At 27.8% G+C, this 18,428-nt stretch overlaps 1 protein-coding gene across 1 annotated transcript; it reads right to left on the reverse strand.

Moving 5' to 3' along the window:
* Positions 1-211: 211 nt before the first annotated feature.
* On the reverse strand, positions 212-17,706 carry LOC135931816 (carboxypeptidase M-like). The gene is made up of 8 exons (XM_065469122.1): positions 17,545-17,706; positions 17,009-17,112; positions 14,520-14,680; positions 11,683-11,873; positions 9,099-9,254; positions 2,674-2,826; positions 1,558-1,700; positions 212-419 (listed from the first exon to the last, which is right to left on the reverse strand). Exons 1-8 carry the CDS (start codon positions 17,621-17,623, stop codon positions 336-338), a joined length of 1,071 nt encoding a protein of 356 aa, XP_065325194.1. The 5' UTR covers positions 17,624-17,706; the 3' UTR covers positions 212-335.
* Positions 17,707-18,428: the final 722 nt, after the last annotated feature.

Consider the following 18,428-nt stretch of genomic DNA (forward strand, 5'->3'; position numbering starts at 1 on the left):
TTTAAATCGTAGAACTCAAATTATTTGAAAATAACTGATGCATTTATATTTAATACCTTTTTCTATCATATAATAGTCGTGATTGATTTTTTAGTGACTGATGTAAATGTCATTGTCAATCATAGTAATATCAAGAGATAGTTATGAATTTATTCTATTGTTCACGGAATCAAGTTTATCATCACAAAATTATAGGGATAATTATGATTGGCTATGACATTTAGATTAGTCACTAAAACATCAATCGTGATAATAATAATAAAAGAAACATAATTTCATATTAATTTAAAAATTATACCATATCCCCCCCCCCCCCAATAATACTTCCTATTATATTAGAGCGTAATGTTGACGCTGAGGTGTCCTTCATTAGGTATTCTAATCGAAACATTTCTAATGGGGTGATCGTTAGCTTTTATCTATTTTTTTGGGAAAAAATAAAATACAAGATTTATATAATGTTATAGGTGGCTTTTAGCAAATTCTTAAAATTCAAATCATTCAATAGCGCGCTTTTTTAAAATCCTGAAAGCATCTAATTTGCCGAAATCGTTTTCAAGGTGGCCAGAGTATGATAGTGTTCTATATCCTCCATTTTTGCAAAATACAAGTTTTTTTCCGAAATAAATAATTCAGTACTGTATTATATCTCCATATCATAAATATAAATGTTAAAATAATTTGGAATATTCCCAACAACTTCTGAAAGTAGATTGAAAGGTTTGGATTTTTTGAATATTCATAGGCATTTCACGACAAACAAGGATGAGATAATTGAAAAATTAGCTCAATCCCAACGAAGATTGGATTTTACATTGTAAATATATAAAATACAAAATACAATTATTCCTAAAAAACTTTTTGTGTATTAATTTATATTCCCAACATTTAAATTTTTTACACTATATATAAATTTTAAAGGCTCAAAAATTTTAAATTTATATTTTGGGTCATTAAGTGATTCATATAGTGGTTATATCCACTTTATATTTTATAATTCACATTTATTTTATAGTTTATCATATACAGCCAGTTATATCCGTTTATTATTCTTTAATTCACATTGATTTTATAGTTTTTTATATGCCGGTTTATACATATAATTTTTTTATAATCCACATTAATTTAAAATTGTGTATTAGAAATAGTTATTAGTCCTAATAAATTTATGATTGATATTTTTAAAAAACAATAATATTTTTAAAAAAAATTTATTATCCCCCCCCCCCCCTCAAACAAAATCCTGCGTATGCGCCTGAATTTAACCCGTTCAAAATTATCCTAATTGTAAAAGTTATATCGTTTAAAATCATAGATAGGCTTATAATATCATAATTTACCCTGCATTCACAGTTAGCGCTAATTCGCAGCTAATATACAAAAATGAACGTAAAAATATTATATTTATATCATATTTTGTATAATTCTCCGCGAATTCACTCTAACACGCAGGGTTAAGAAGCAGAAATAAATCATTGCCCTGAAAATCAACCACTATTTTTTAAAAAAATGCTCCTAAATATGTGGAAAATATGAATCTAATAATATCTTCCTAACATATAAAGTGTAGTTTCCTGGTAATAAGAGTCTCCAAAATTCTCCAAATAAACTGCTGTAAGTTGCGTGCTTTCTATTTTCCAAGGTGATAGTCGCGTTTGAGACGGGAAGATTTTGGGAATTTAAAATAAACCCCGAAACACCTTTGTTATCATTTTATTTATTTATGATAAAAATTATGAAAAAATACCTTTAAGTCGTGTCCTGGTTTGACTTATTTAAACTAGGACACACCTTATTTTGGTTTGTACTAAATTTTTGGTGGCCTTGTTATTTTTCGTATTTTTTTCTCCTTTCTTTTGTTTTGTTTTTTTCCTCTTTTTGTTATTTTTCTATTCTTCCCCTTCTTACCTTATAGGCTCTTTAATAGAATCGAAGCCGGTTAAACAGCAGGCTGCTTAGTCATAAGTCGAACCAGGGCAACACCCTTATAACTGTTGAATTATTTTAATAAAGTAATCAATCATCATTATACCCTAATAGTTATATTTTATTTCAGAGACCTGCAGGTCCGGCCGAGCCGTATATTTTAAAACCGAATATTTTAAATCGTCATTATTAGCTATAAAAATTAAGAATTAATGTAATATATTTTTAAAAAAATATCTGGGCCAAAAAAAATATATCTCGGGTCGTGTGCAAATGGTACCTTTGCAGGTCTCTGTTTTATATAAAGAAAAAAATTAATAATATCTATAGTTGTTTTATTATAGGAAGACCAAAGTATTTGAGATAGAAATAACAACGATCCCCATAAAGAGTAAAATAAATACCCTTCAGTATTGATCATATAAGAAATTAACTGTTTGAAATGATCTTATGAATTATTTAGATAGGCTGAGAAACAATCTGAAAATTGTGACTTTGTTGAGATGGTAAACTAAAAAAATTTTAAATAATTTTCTACAAATGCTTTAAAAAAATATGCTTGATAATTTTCTTCAATTATTAAAAACCAATTGCATTATTTATTTACAACCTATCAAAATCTTTTTGAGAGAATTTAATAGTAGGAGAATTTAAAAAAAAAGAAAATTATGTTAAAGAAATAATGAAATCTAATTACTATCACAATTATCTGTACTATCACTCCACCTCTCAACATATTTTATTAACCTTTAAGGGAGGAATACAAAAATTCTATGAGTGATGGCTTATTTTGATCCCAGAAGGTTTGCAAAAGGGTGGAAGGCGGAAAATGCAAACAAGATATTTCGACCGTCAATTCAAATACACCTTTGAATATGTAATTGTAATCCTGCATCCCTCCTAAAAAATAAACATTTATTATATAAAGCGATTTTCAATGAAATCAAATTGTTTCTCAAACAAAAACACTATGACTTATAATGTTAATTTATATTTAATTGAGAAATAAACAAATTATACCTAGCATTTTTTAAAACTCTTTAATGATTTACTAGGACATGACAACACACCAGAGATTTTTAAATTGTTACGTCAAAAAAATAACTTGTTAAAATTTTGTCATGATTTTTTTTTCTTAGCCTCCTATTTTAATCAATATATGTTTCTGCGAGGTATTGTTGTCAAACGGCTCGATTTCACCCATTTTAAACGATTAAATCAAGATTTTAGCTAAAAATGTTTATATTTAAGATTCTCAATATCAATAGATGTACAGACCTTTCTGTCATATGTGAGCAAAATTCCAAACTTGGGTATAATTTGCTCTTAGCTAAAATATTTAGCTATATGATTTTAAAAATCGGCAAAATCGAGCCATTTAACAACACATGCAAAGTTTCATTCATTTTTATTAAATAACTAGAATATTGGTATAATGAATATCATTGGAAAAATATTGATATAAAGAATACCATTGGATGAATATTCCTAAAAAGAATACTATTTGAGAAATATGATTTTTGACGATTATATATGTGTATATTAGTGGCAATGTGTTTTTTCCGAAAATGTGTTATACTTTTAACTATCATTTATTGAGCGCGTTTTTTTTTAAATTTAAGAATCTGATTTTGCCGAAAATGTTTTCCATCATGTTTGGAATACCTACCCTATAAATCTCAAATAATTTTTCCATGAACCTAATATAATTTATGTTAGTTTTTTTTTCTAAGATTTTTTATATAAATTTTAAATGGCTCAAAGGTTAACGGCATTGTCTATAATTCACAGGATAGGTGTTCTAGACATGCTGGAATACATTTCCAGTAAAATGAGATTTTTAAATTTAAAAAAACGTGCTCAAAATGATTTAAAGTTGAAAAAAATAACACATTGTCTGAAAAAACACATTGCCGCTAACGAAGGCAAAAACTTGCATTTTAACCCTTATAAATTTTAAAAAAAATTTATGTTAATATTTATTTTATTTATCAAATAATATTAGTTAACACAAAATTTATATACGAAAAAATAAATTCCAAATTAAATAATATAAAGGCGAAATATAGTGTAAATAATAAGAATAAGGAAGAAAGAGTGAATCTAGAGAAGGTCTGTAGAGAGATGACTGCTATTGAAACTATAATAATTTGCTTAAAGGATAGCCATCAGTCTCTGCCTGAGGAAAAAATCTTCTCGCGGATCGCCAGTATACTTGCGGATGTGAGATCCTAAATCCTTGAAGAAGGATAATGCAAGCTTACCAAAGCATAAGGTAGTGGATATTATTGGGATAACAATGAGATTCACTTATATTTCCGAATATTTGGAAATTTTATGCTGTTCTTTTTGCTCAAGTAGGTTTAGAGTTTGGTTAGCTAAAGCTAATGAATTTATACAAGTATAGTCACAAACCAGAAATTGGCCCCGTTTCCATGAGATCAGGGTGATTCCGTTAGGCCGCTTTTCATAGAATCTAAAAAGGCCAGGTGGTTCAAATATAGTGGGTATTTGGGCGGATTTTAATACTTGCTAGATCAAGGTGCATTAGGTATGCCTGAGGATATGTCCTTTGCACAATCTGCAATGTAAGCTGTGTATTCCTTTGCACTCTCTGGGAGTGGGAAATTCATATTCTGTGGGTTAGTTCATTGTTAGTTAGTTGGAGTTATTTTTGAAAGGAATAACTTTCAAAAATTTATGCCCAGATCCATTAAGTAAAGAAGTTATAAGGTCTGTTGGAAGCATACTAGATAATAGGGATTAAACGCAGCATGCTACAACTGACATGTCCTAATCCTTCTGTCTATTGGAATGGGGTGATGGGACATCATCAACACGCATTATCCATAGCAGGATAGCATCATCTAAGAAAAGTCATTTTATGAGGTGTGGGACGTGATTGTGGGTTTCGTAAATAGACTGCTCGAAATAAAGGCAGTGTGAGCAAGATCTGTGGGAGATCTAATCCCTAAATCACCACTTTTGGTGGGCAATTAAACTTGAGCCCATGCTGTTTCATTGAATTTTAGATTCAAAATATTTTCGGTTAGACTTATTATTCCTTTTCATAAATATTGAGAGGGATAGGGTATTTAAAAATAGGCGAAAATATGGGCTGAATGTTAAAGAAATTTTTAAGGAGGAAGACTGATGCGAGATAGCAGGTCAAGGAGGTCACCAAGCTTGAGAAGGATATCAAGAGTATGGAGGAAGGCACTGATTGCTGTGAATCCGCCTAATGGGGAACCTAGACGTGTTAGCTCCTCCTTGGAGGTAATTTTGAAACTGTGGGGATTTAGATCGGGGGAGTTTACTTGCACAAATTCGAATTTGCTGGGGTTGAGAATGAGACCAACAGCGCATCCCATTTCTATGACAATGTGCACGACCTTATTGGCTTTCAATTAAGGTCCACTAATGATTCCGTTGACTATATACCAGAGATGAGTGGAAGTGAGCAATCTGAATTAATGGTTTGAATTATTATTGATTGCAAGACAAAATAAAAAAAGGATCCTAGTGGATCAACTTGTTGGATGCCTTCAGCAGAATATTTTTTGAGAGTTGAATCAAAGATGGAAATTGGTAACAAGAATAGAGAATGTAATATGGGAATGATGTGCTTGCTTATTGCAAGAATGAGTTACGGGAAAGGGTGTTGTACACATTAGCAAAATCAATTCTGATAAGTGTTTCATTTGTGGAATCGCCCTCCAAATAAAGAGTAGTAAGATGTACAGCGGCCTCACATCCGCCAATGACTCCTATCCCTTATAAAATTTTCGCGTATTCTACATATTTTAAATAAATTTATTGTAAAAAAAATAGGCAATAGAGTAAGCCCTCCATATACTGACCACTAAATGTTATCACCTTTTTGTGAATAAAAAGTATCTAAATGGCCCGAAGTAAAATGGTCATTATAAGGAGATGATCAAAATGAAGAGGTGGTCACATTTTGAAGGTTTTACACTGTATAGTATTTTAAATAAATTTTACTCTATTTTCGACATTCTAAAGAAAATTAGCACAAATTTTTTTATTTTAACAATATATCTCCAACTATTTATGTAATTACACTTAATTTAAGTTTAACTTAATAATTGTCTAAAATATCAAAGATTAAAATAAAAATTTTCAGGCGATATATAACATTTTTTAAATAGGAGGAGGATATCCATCACTTAACCACTTGCGTTATTCCCGGGCCCATCTTACCATAAGATTAATTAGCCTTGCTGAGTCGAAGTCCTGCCATTTAGAAAATATAATGGCAAAAGTCTACCTCGATTTACTTGAACTTGCTAAAATAAAATTCATTATTCGAAATTGATTATTCCTATTTTGATACGCCCCGATCTATTAAAATTTGATACGAATTTCCTCACCGAATTTAGGTGTTAATGTTATCAAATTTACGCGTCTAGGATACATGTTGAAAATTAGTAGCCGATTGGCGTTAAATGACATCTAATGCACTTCGGGTGACTAATTTCAATGAGGTTCCTGACCATTAAAAATATATTTCCTCAAATGAGTTTGGCTGCTATTATTCGAATATGGTAATTAACAACACTGTTGATACCAATGACAATGAGAGATTCCCTACCTAATTTACTGTGTTAATTATATTTTTAAATTTGGCAAAAAAAATAGTCTTTCTTTTTTCTTGATTATATAAATATTTTTTGAATTACAAAGGTAATATATCGTTTTAGGTCACTTATTAAACTCAATAATTTTGTTAGTTATTTTATTGGATTTATTTTTACATTGTGATTAGTCAATCTGACCGGTAAAATACTTTATAAATATCAGAGTTTGAAAACAAATTTTCGAGCAAAAATCTTCCAAGGTTCTTCATTGAAGAACAGAGATTTTTGATAAGATTTTAAAAAATGCCAAAATCAAATAAAAAAATCTATTTGTAATAAAAGATATTTCAAGCTGAAATCAATTTTTTTAAAAAAAACTCTGAAATATAATGTTATTTTTGGATAAATATGCCAATTATATATATCTTTTTTTTTCAAAAAGAAGCTAACATCTAAATTTTTACAAATTTAGTACATTATAATTTTAAAAAATTAAGATTAAATAACATGTACCTGGCCAAATACTAAACGAATATATATACTAATTCTATGAATAATAAATAATGATATCACTATGATGCTCACAATTCTTCGGATATTTTGTTTATCATTCGATTTTTTTAAAATAAAAAAAGTTCCCAATAAAATTTACAACTGAGGTTGTCTGGCTTTTAATATTTCAAACTATAAGAGTAAAATGTTTCAAACGATTTTTTTCTAAAAAAAGTGTAAATATCATAGACGTCATCAAATTTCATCATTTAGACTGAATTCATAGTGGGATCCAATCCGACCCGCTTTAACAGCTGATCGATTTTTAAAAAATCTGCTTATGAGATCAAATTTTCATGTTAATTATATTTTTAATCTTATTCATGATATTATAAGAATTATTGATTTTAATAAAGAAAAGTTTATCTCATTAAAAGATTTTAAAAATCGCTCAGCTGCAAAATCTTGTCGCAAGAGTTAATTTAAAATAAATATTTACTCGTGTAGTAAAATGCCTGCACAAGTCACGCTGGGAACGCCTTCTCTTTTCTTCGAAGAGACCATTGGAATATATATATTAATAATATAATAATTTCCCATTTAAGATCACCAGAAAATATCGAATGTTGATTTGAATTTTATCAAAAGCCCTACTTTCTTTTTTTATTGATTTTTTAATTATCTATTAATGTTTTGACAAAAAAAAATGAAGAAAAGTCTTTGACTTCTTTTCTAATTTAGTGTCGTATTTTTCCTTCGTGTCAAACTTATAAATATTAATGTTGACAAAAATAAAAGTTTTTTGTTCAATATGAACAAAAAATATATTATAAATTGATATATAGTCGACAAAACTAAAAAAATTAATGCAATTTATTACCACAAAATGAAAATTAGTTTAGATGATAGTTCTGCTTTTTTTTAAGATATATACAATTAAAGGTCTATTTATTATTTTATAATGTACATAAATGTTTTTTAAATGTTTAATTTAAGTAATATATATACTTCAATTATAATTTATAGGAGAATAAATAACGAATATTATACTATAAAAATTAAGTCAAAGCAATAAAGTTGGACAAGAATTGATATAGACATGTCTCAAACCCGCTTGCTATGGAGGAATGAAAGAAAAGAATCAGGAAACAAAATGGTACCAACATTTTGTCCGTTACTTAATTATTTTATTTTTAATGTAGGCTAAGCCAATTATATATTATTATTTCATTACTATTAAATACTTTATTTTCGTTAAAAATGGTGATTTGCCGATTATTTTGTGGCAATGATGGAAAAGAATTGGAGCGGCAACATGAAAAGTTTACGAAGGGGGTGAATATAAATTTAGGATAAGGTAAGTAGAAAGAAAACAGTCTAAATCTTCTCCGTTATGAGGAGGAGGAAAATGTCACCCACTGATGGGTGTGGTTACTCAAAAATTTAGGATTGACTTTACAAAGTGTGTTGAAAAAACTAAATTGCCTGGAAAAAGTGGAGAGTGATGGCTAGATTCTTTAAGGGCAAGATATATTCGTCAATGAGCTGACTTTATTGTATTGAATTGAATGATGGGCTACTAAAAAGGAAGAGAAATGGTAATAGAAATGGAAATGCTCAGATGGATGCTAGGCAAATCTGAGAAGGAGCATGTTAGGAATGAAGTCATTAAGGAAATGATGAGGATCGCTCCAATCCAGACGAAGCTGAAGAAAAATAAGTTACGTTCGCTTTATGAAGATGCGAGACGAGTCATAATGGAAAAAAGTAGCGAGACTAGTCTTTGGAGGTAAACGTAGAAGAATACGTTCCATATATAAAATGGATAAAAATTTACCTATTTAAACCTAATGAAGGACATGGTGAATGGCTAGAAAAGCGTGAAGAATTTAACTCGTTTATTATGTGTAAAAAATTTAAGGATTTTGCCGTGCTGTATTCCAGTATAAGTTAAATATCTACCCTATAAATTTTATAAAATTATATAAGAATTGCATAGCCTGATTGCGCACAATTGCCAATAAATGTTTAAAGGGTGTTTGCCTATCAAAGATTGGATAATTAATTAAGTTATATATATACCTCTGACAGGGTACCAATCGACGCCATTGGTGATTCCATCGGTAAAGTTTTTAGAATCATCACATAGATTGTTAAAAATATCTGGGTTATTCAACGAATAAACTTTAGATATATTGCGAAAAATATCGTCATCGGGAGCAGCGAAGTATCCAATATCTTGTTCAATTATTTTTTGATGATTTAGCAAAATGAAATAAGATAAATATGTAAAAATAACAACTTTAATTCTATCAGCATTTTTCGTGTAAAGTGTATTCTAATGGTATTAAAAGCATTATAATGCCTCCTTAATTATTTTATAATTCTAACTCTATTTAGATTTAACTTAGAGCATGGCCATTTTTAAAGCACACATAACGTCATTTGGAAATAACATGTTTTGTGGCTTTATCAATATATGAATATGTTAACGTGGCTGATTTTTTGAAAAAATAATATTTTTTTTAACATTTAAAAAATCTAACGCAAATTGATTTATGACTATTTCAAAATAATAAAAATAAAATATTTTTAACAATATAATATGGTTTTGGAATTTTGTTAATGATCTATAAGGTTGGTATATTTTTTGATGCTGCTGTCAAAGTATACTCTTTATTTTCGATGATAATCGTATGTTTTAAGCAGAGACCTACAGAGATACATTTGCACGGTTTACCCGGATTTGAAAAAAAAAATATCAGCCCGGCCCTATATTTTAAAAAAATTCTGTCAGGGTAAATTTTTTATATCTACAGCCTTGATCTTATAAAAAAAAATTAAAAATTAAAATATATCTATTTGGCATGCATTTTATGGATCATTTTGTAGAGAATATGAAATCCATATATAACTTTTCAAAATATATTTTTGTCGTTAAAATGAGTGATTTTAAACCACCATACTTTCAATTTGACTGGTTTGAATATAGTCTTTTATATAAGATCAGTCATTTGCGCTACCTCCCTGGAAACATACGTAATTGCATAAATTTAAGACAGAGAACAAAAGAGATAAAATGATTAAAATAAATTATTCCCTTAAAAAGTGTTGTATATTTAAAATATTGAGTTTATCTTTGTTTTTTTAATTTTATTGAATATCGCCTAAATGATTAGTCAATAATTGATTTGAATAATATTTTATTATCAATATTTTCTAAGAATCAAAAAATGGAAATAGGAAATATGATAAGTTGAATGTGATTTCTTCTATGATACACAATTTTCAAATATATTTTATTTATTTTTAATTTTTATAGATAATAATGGCGATTTAAAATATTCGGGCCCGGTCCGGGTATTTATTAATTTTAGTTTAGGGCTTAGGGCCAGGCCTAAGGGTCTCTTATTTTAAGTGTCTAATAACCGATACAGTTATTATCATTCTTTCTCAAGTTTTTTTTATATTAGAAAATTTTATTTTGCCATGTGAAGACATAAAGATGATAAATAATAGAACTGCAGGCTCGGTCAAGAATCTATTCGGTTCATAACCTGAGCTGAAATTATTTTAAAATAGAAAAATATGCACACCCTGACTGATTAAAAAAATATATAAATTAGATCAATTATTTAGTTGGAAAATGCTAAAAAATAATCTAGCCGATTGTTTAAGATTCATTTGTTGTTCATATTTTTCCATTTTCTATTTAATTTCTTTCAGAGATCTGCAGGCTCAGCCCTAAACCCGGACCAGTTATACTGGCAAGGCCGTATTTTTTTATATCTAAAATATCCAGAGGAACAAAAAATATGGGAATTATCATCGACCAGTCGAATAAAGTGTAGTGATTCAAACTCACTGGTTTTACGACAAATCCAGAAATAATCTAAATAATTATTATATATAGATTTTATATTTGCTGGAAAATCCGTATCGGGCAAAAAAAATTTGAAAAAATTGTACCTCTGCATTTCTCTGAGAAGATATTTAAAATTATCGGGGAAGATGGTATAAAAATTAAAAAATCTAAGCCGGATTTGAAAATGGGAAATTATCATGATTCCACTCCTGCCTCAAAATTTTGACATTTACAGCTCTCTGGTATAAATCGATAATATTATTTGATAATTAATTATATTTATAGGGAAGGATGGGTTAGGGCAGTATGGTAAAATATTACTAATGAAGGCCTTCTTTCGAAACTTTCCAAACGAAAGAGTATTAATCTTTTATTATGATTACCTTATTAAGGTAAGTAAACTATAAAATTATTTCATATATTAGCCTGGCTATTATAATTTAAAATGAAAAGAGCTGACTCTTTCAAAAAAAAACTAAGACTGTGTTTCTTAATTTTTGTTCTTAACTCTGAGTAGATCCAATATAATCCCTGAAAGCAGAAATATAGATTATGACATTAAGAAAAAAGTTATAACTCTAGAATAAAATAAGTCTAAATGTTTATTTCTTCCTATTTTTTTTTAGTCTAAAAATCACATTCTACTCAGACATATTTAGAATTCTAAAAGGTTAAAAAACATTCGAGGCAGCATAATATCTTTAAAAAAGTTGATTTTTTTAAGCCTATTTTGTTCACAAATTTTAAAAAAAAATTTTAAACAAGTAATCAATATAAAATCTTTATCAATCGTAAACATACCTACATCCTCAGGCTTGTTATCATACGGATAATTGACAACCAACGCGCCTCCATGAAAAGAAAGAGAAGAAACGAAGGGCCATTCATTTAACCAGTTTATTACAGCTAAGGTCTCCGGTTGCATTGGATATGAATTCGATTGAAAATAATCGGGAAAGTTTCTATTTAGATCATAACCGTTTGCGTTTTCCCTTTTTTTTAAATTAGACGATAATTACAATTGATATATATGTCGTAATGGAATTTAAGATCCATGGAGATTCTCAAATTCTCGATTTTAAATCATGTACGATTTTTATATTTTCAAAATTCGATTCAACCGAAAATGGAGTTCAGTATGTGTGGAGCAACTACTCCTATGAATTTCAGACAATTTTACGCCGCAAACTTTTGTGAATTTTTAATTTATATGAAAAATCCACATAAAAATTAAGATATATATATTGAGTGTAGTTCTAAAAGTTTAGGGCAGAATTGTTTGATATTCACAGTGAGTGTGCTCTATACATGCTGTGGTACATATACGGTCAGATTTTTAAAATTTAAAAATTGCCATCAATAAATGATTTAAAATTGAGGTCCCGAATCACCATATATTCCATATGTTACATCTGAATATTTATTATTGTAAAGGTTAAGATATATTTTAAAATGTCACGTTATATATTTTAAAAGGACGTTATTTGTATAATATATTATAACTTTCCGACATGTAATATTATATTATCGAGGTTAATCAAATTGCATATTATTAGAAGTTAAATTGGATAATTATATAAATGTATATATACCAAAAGAATTACAAATAAAATTCATTATCATTTTTTAAATTAATCGATTTAATATTTGGCGACGAGGTAAAAGGTCGCGCGGTTTTCGGTCTTCGGTCAAGTTAAATATTATATAGAATTATAATTTTTTTTTTTGTTAAAAAAAAATAAATAAATAGATTTAGCAATTATGGATAAAAGATGAATGAGATATATGGGCTACTGACGACTATAGACACATAAAATATCCTCAAAATTTTAATTTTCTATTGATAGAGGAGCAATTGATTTCATTAGATTAAGTCGCGGCCCTACTGAATCCGTAATGAGATATATATAAAAAAATATATATATAAAGGAGCTAGCTTGAAGATGCGAATTTGGAGATAACGTAGAACTAAGAATTCGCGATCAGTTAATCGCCGGAGAACTATGTTTACGATACCCAGATACTAAAGAAGAAGACCAACCGTTAAACTTAAACAAAATTATAGAATTTAAGATATAAAGGGCACTATCAAAAGGATAGATGCAGCCTATTTAGATTCCATGGATTATAGAATTTATGATAATAATAAAGAGCACTATCAAAAGGACAGATGCAGCCTATTTAGATTCCATGGATTATAGAATTTATATGATAAAGGGCACAATCAAAATGATTGATGCAGCCTATTTAGATTTCCATGGATTATAGAATTTATAATAATGATATAGGGCACCTCTCAAAATGATTGATGCAGCCTATTTAGATTTCCATGGATTATAGAATTTATGATAATGATAAAGGGCACTATCAAAATGATTGATGCAGCCTATTTAGATTTCCATGGATTATAGAATTTATGATAAAGGCACGATGCAGCCTATTTATGGATTATAGAATTTATGATAATGATAAAGGGCACTATCAAAATAATTGATGCAGCCTATTTAGATTTCCATGGATTATAGAATTTATGATAATGATAAAGGGCACTATCAAAATGATTGATACAGCTTATTTGGATTTCCGTGGATTATAAAATTTGGCACAGCCTATTTAAATTTCCAGGGATTATAGAATTTGACATATCGTTACCAACATATGTAGAAATTAACATGATCAACAATATATTGATAATGGTAACGTCAATATTGACAAACTATATAGAGTAACCTGGAGTACTCCAATGGTAGTGGTACTTAAAACTTCAGGTGAACTAAGATTATGTGGAGAATAATTCTACCAACGAATCGCAAAAATCGCTATAGATCTACAGATAAATGATGATAAAATAACAAGCGAAAATAAAACAGTGATGGTGGGAACAATTGGTCGAAAAACTAGAATCGCCATCACAATCCTGAAAAAGGGGAAAAAAATAAACGTACAAAACCGTATTAAAACATCCCGACCAACTACGAATAAGGGAAGAACCAGACGAAATAAAATCAATAAAAACAATTGACCAAGTCAAAAAGGAAGGCAAACGGGTTATCCAACAAAGGAACAAGCCAATAAAAAAATTAATAGATGAACTTGAACTTGGTAAATAAAAAGATTGGTAGACGATCTTAACTTGGTGGGAAAGAAGATATGTTACATCTGAATATTTATTATTGTAAAGGTTAAGATATATTTTAAAAGGTCACGTTATATATTTTAAAAGGACGTTATTTGTATATTATATTATAACTTTCCGATGTAATATTATATTATCGAGGTTAATCAAATTGCATATTATTAGAAGTTAAATTGGATAATTATATAAATGTATATATACCAAAAGAATTACAAATAAAATTCATTATCGTTTTTTAAACTTTAATCGATTTAATACCATACCCAATGCGACATATATTTTTTTTTAACAGATCTATTTAAAATGCGAAAGTCACATTTAATAAGCTAAAATTTTTTTGTGGCCTCAAAAGATAAAGTAAAAAATATAAGCAACAACTAAATTTAATTTGATAATGCCTAAACTATTCTAATTATTTGGAAAATGTTTTTTTGTCTGTTTGACAACACCCAACTGTTAATCTATTATTTAATTTAGCATAAAATTATATATATAAATATACCTTCCTATGTTATCAATATTTCGAGATCTTAGGAAGCCATCAGGATTTAGAGACGGGAGAAAGTGTAGAATTACTTTAGAAAAAACATCGTCCAAAGCCTTCAATCCGTTAGAATGGAACAGATAATCGATGAATCTCAGTAAAAGTTCTTTTCCAACTGGCTGTAATAATAAATTATGTTTTTGTTATTAATCAATCAAATGAACGAATTCCGATTCTAAAAGATTATGCATATATTATACGAATCAAGGAAGATATACCCCAAAAATTTCATAAAAAAATTATCAAAAATAACTCTCCTCTTCTCTTCTCTCTTCTCTTCTCCTCTTCCCCTACCCTTTCCTCAGCAAAGGTTTTTTTCCATGGAATTATCTTCCGCTTAAAAGATATTTAACAGAGTTGTGTAGCGCGCTACTTAGCGCGCTATCTTTTTTGGTAGCTATAGCTAATAGCCGCTACTTTTTTTAAATTATTTAATTTTATAGCGCGCTACTTTTTTTAAAAGTAGCTAAGTAGCGCGCTACTTCGCTACTTTTAAAAAATATAATGAATGTAAGTATAAACATGAAAATTTAAATATAATATCATAATTAATTATAATTTTTATAATTTATTATTTAATTTTGAAATTTAAATATATTTTCAATTTTTAATTTATATTTTCAATCTGTGTTAATAATCTAAAATGGCATCGTCCATGGATATCCAAATCCTTGAAAGTGATTCAGATATGGAAGATTCAATGGAAGAAAATGTACTTAATAGCTCTAATAACGTTTTTCCATTCCCTAAATTTGAAAAATTTTTTAAAATAAATATTAAACAAAATCTGGATTCAAATTCATGTGCTTAAAATGTAAAAAAAATATATCATCAAATCAATCGAGTAGCTATAATCTGAAGAAACACCTAAAGGTAAATTGTTATTTTTACATTATAATATTATTTATTTTATTAGACTGTTCACGCCAATTGCTATAAGGAAATAGAGAAACATATAAAAAAATTTGGTATAGGAGAATCTTCATTCAAAAAGACATACTATCCAAACCAAATTAACTGATAATAAACATGCCAATATTTCACAAAAATTGGTTGATAAAGTTATTGTTGATTTTATTATTGACACAGTTCAGCCAGTGTCTTTGGTTGATAATCCATCATTTACTCTGATGATTAAAACTTTATCCCCTGGCACAACAGTTTTATGTCGCCAGACACTTATGAATAAAATAGCCGACAACTTCAAAGTGATGAAAGATGCTCTAATAGTAGAGTTATCATATATATCTTATGTATGTACCACGGCAGATAGTTGGACACATAACAGAAGATAAAAACTTATTTATATTTATAAATTGATCTGATTAAATATTTTTAGAGCTTATTTGGGAATCACAGGCCATTGGTTAGACCCTAGGACTTTAAAAAGAAGATCTGTAGCCTTAGCCCTTAAAAGGATTATAGGATGCCAGACATATGACGTACTTGCAAATAAAATTATTGACATCCACAAGTCTTTTAGGATTCATAATAAAGTTTGCAAGATGGTTACTGATAATGGGTCTAACTACCTGAAGGCATTTAGGTTATATCACAAATTTATTTATAATATTTATTTTAAGTTATGATTTTTATCAGAATGGAATGGTTATTATTTAATCTATAAAATTAGTATTTTAATATTTCACATTATTTATAGAATTTTTATTAACTAAATACACACATATTTTAGTAATATTATGATTATCATAATTTATATCAAATTATAAATAAGATAGGCTAATGGCGAAGCTGAATAATCTTACTTCAACAAACAGAGATTGCCGAGTATCTAGCACGAAGACATCCTCAAATAATTTTTTTGAAATTAAAGATGATTTAATAGAAAATCCAATTGATCTTTTTTTTCAATCAAAATATATTGAGATGAATATTTTTGATAATTTTTCATATATTAAAAATTTATATATGAAATTTAATACCCCCTTGCCCTCAAGTGCTAGTGTCGAGAGTTATTTAGTAAAGCAAAGCTTATACTTTCTGATCGTCGCTCTAGACTTGGGGATGATAATATTGAAATGATATTATTATTAAAATGCAACAAATTAAAATAAATATTTATTTATATTGCTTATTTTTTTATAATCTAAACTAACTATTAAATGTTGATTTTTATATATTATTTATTATACATTTACATTATAAGCAAAAAAAAAATAAAAAAAATTTTTTTCATTTGTTTCTAAATTTTTTTTTATAAAAGTAGCTTAAAAGTAGCTAAAGCTACTTTTGAAAAAAAGTAGCTAATAGCGCGCTACTTTTTTTGACAAATAGCGAAAGCGGTAGCGCGCTACTTTTTTTGACAAATAGCTATTACGGTAGCGCGCTACTTTTAGAAATAGCGTTTAACAACTCTGATATTTAAGTTAATTGATTCCTTAAATTATTTTTAAAATGATATTTATATTAATCATAATTTTATTTACCTCATTTCCATGAATATTCGCTACAAACTTTATGTGTCTATAACCTTTACCAAGTGAAGATAGCGGATGATTTTTGGATATAGCCAAAACCCATAATTCTCGACCTATATAAAAAAAGGAATTTTTGGTTAAAAAATGTATAAAATGAAACCAAAAATCTTTAAATAAAGTAGCCATGCGTGCAATAGGAAAATAACAACTGGTGGGTGGTTTAGTCTGAAATATTTTAATGAGACAATGAAATATATTAAAATAAAATAACCAATATAAATAAAGAACGAAACAAAATATTTCGTAAACAGGATAGGGGAGGAATACAACATTTCTGAACCAATTTATGGTGGGTGGAAGATGTCCGAACATGCACTGGTGAGTTTATTTTTTTGAACAATTACAGATTTGTGGGCTAAAATTCGAGATTACAGATCTATATGAGAAAAAGTTTGTTCCAACCTAGTGGAGCTCTGATTTTAACTTGACATATTAAACTATTTCAATTTCCATCTAAAAATAGGAAATTTATTCATAATTTTTACCTTGTACACTTTTGCCAATGGAATATAAATGAGTTTGGTTGGAAAAATTAGCATTAATTTCGTGCAGGTATTTTGTCATGGATTCATAATTGTGATAATTTAAATTTAGACATGACTTATATGTTAAATAAAATATGTTTAAAAACAGTGCTCTGAGGGGTAAATTCATGATTTTGTTTTTTAAAAATTTATAAAAAATTCAAACGAAAAAAACATTAACAAAATGTATTTTAAAAATAACGTAAAAACAAACAAAATATTTAAGGTTTTTCCTGGAACAAAATTTAAAAAAATAAAATTAATTGATTTACCAATGAGTTTGCAATAATAAGTTAAAATTTCAAATTATCAGATATGAAATTTATTATCTTAAAAAGCTTGAATAATATGTTTTATTGATTTTGATTTGAATATATTTAAAATATTTACATATTCATTTATAACTATTTTCTCCTTTTCTTTTCTATATTAAAGCATGCATATGTTACCATAATATTGTAACATAAGTAAAATACATAATATATTAAAATCTAATATATAAATGTATTATATAATGTTCATGAATATACTATTCATCATTATATTAGGAAATATTTATGAAAAAGATAAAAAAAAGAAAATGATACATGAAATCACTCATTTGGAACATAAATAAATTTATTGTAATGCTTTAGGATATTTAAAAGAAAAACTTTTTTATAGATAATAAAAGTGATTATATCTCAAAGTTTTATTAAAGATCTTATCATCTTAGTTTTGGATAAGAATCATGCCTAAATTCCAACTTGAAAATTGAGAAAACAGGATATGTTATACTAAATATTTATTTGTATCTTATGTGTGTTTATTCGTCAATGTCTTATTTCTAACTTTAAATAAAATTT

Source organism: Gordionus sp. m RMFG-2023, chromosome 1, assembly GCF_954871325.1.
Source record: "Gordionus sp. m RMFG-2023 chromosome 1, tfGorSpeb1-WG-v2, whole genome shotgun sequence".
In the NCBI taxonomy this organism is placed as follows: Eukaryota; Metazoa; Nematomorpha; class Gordioida; order Chordodea; family Parachordodidae; genus Gordionus; species Gordionus sp. m RMFG-2023.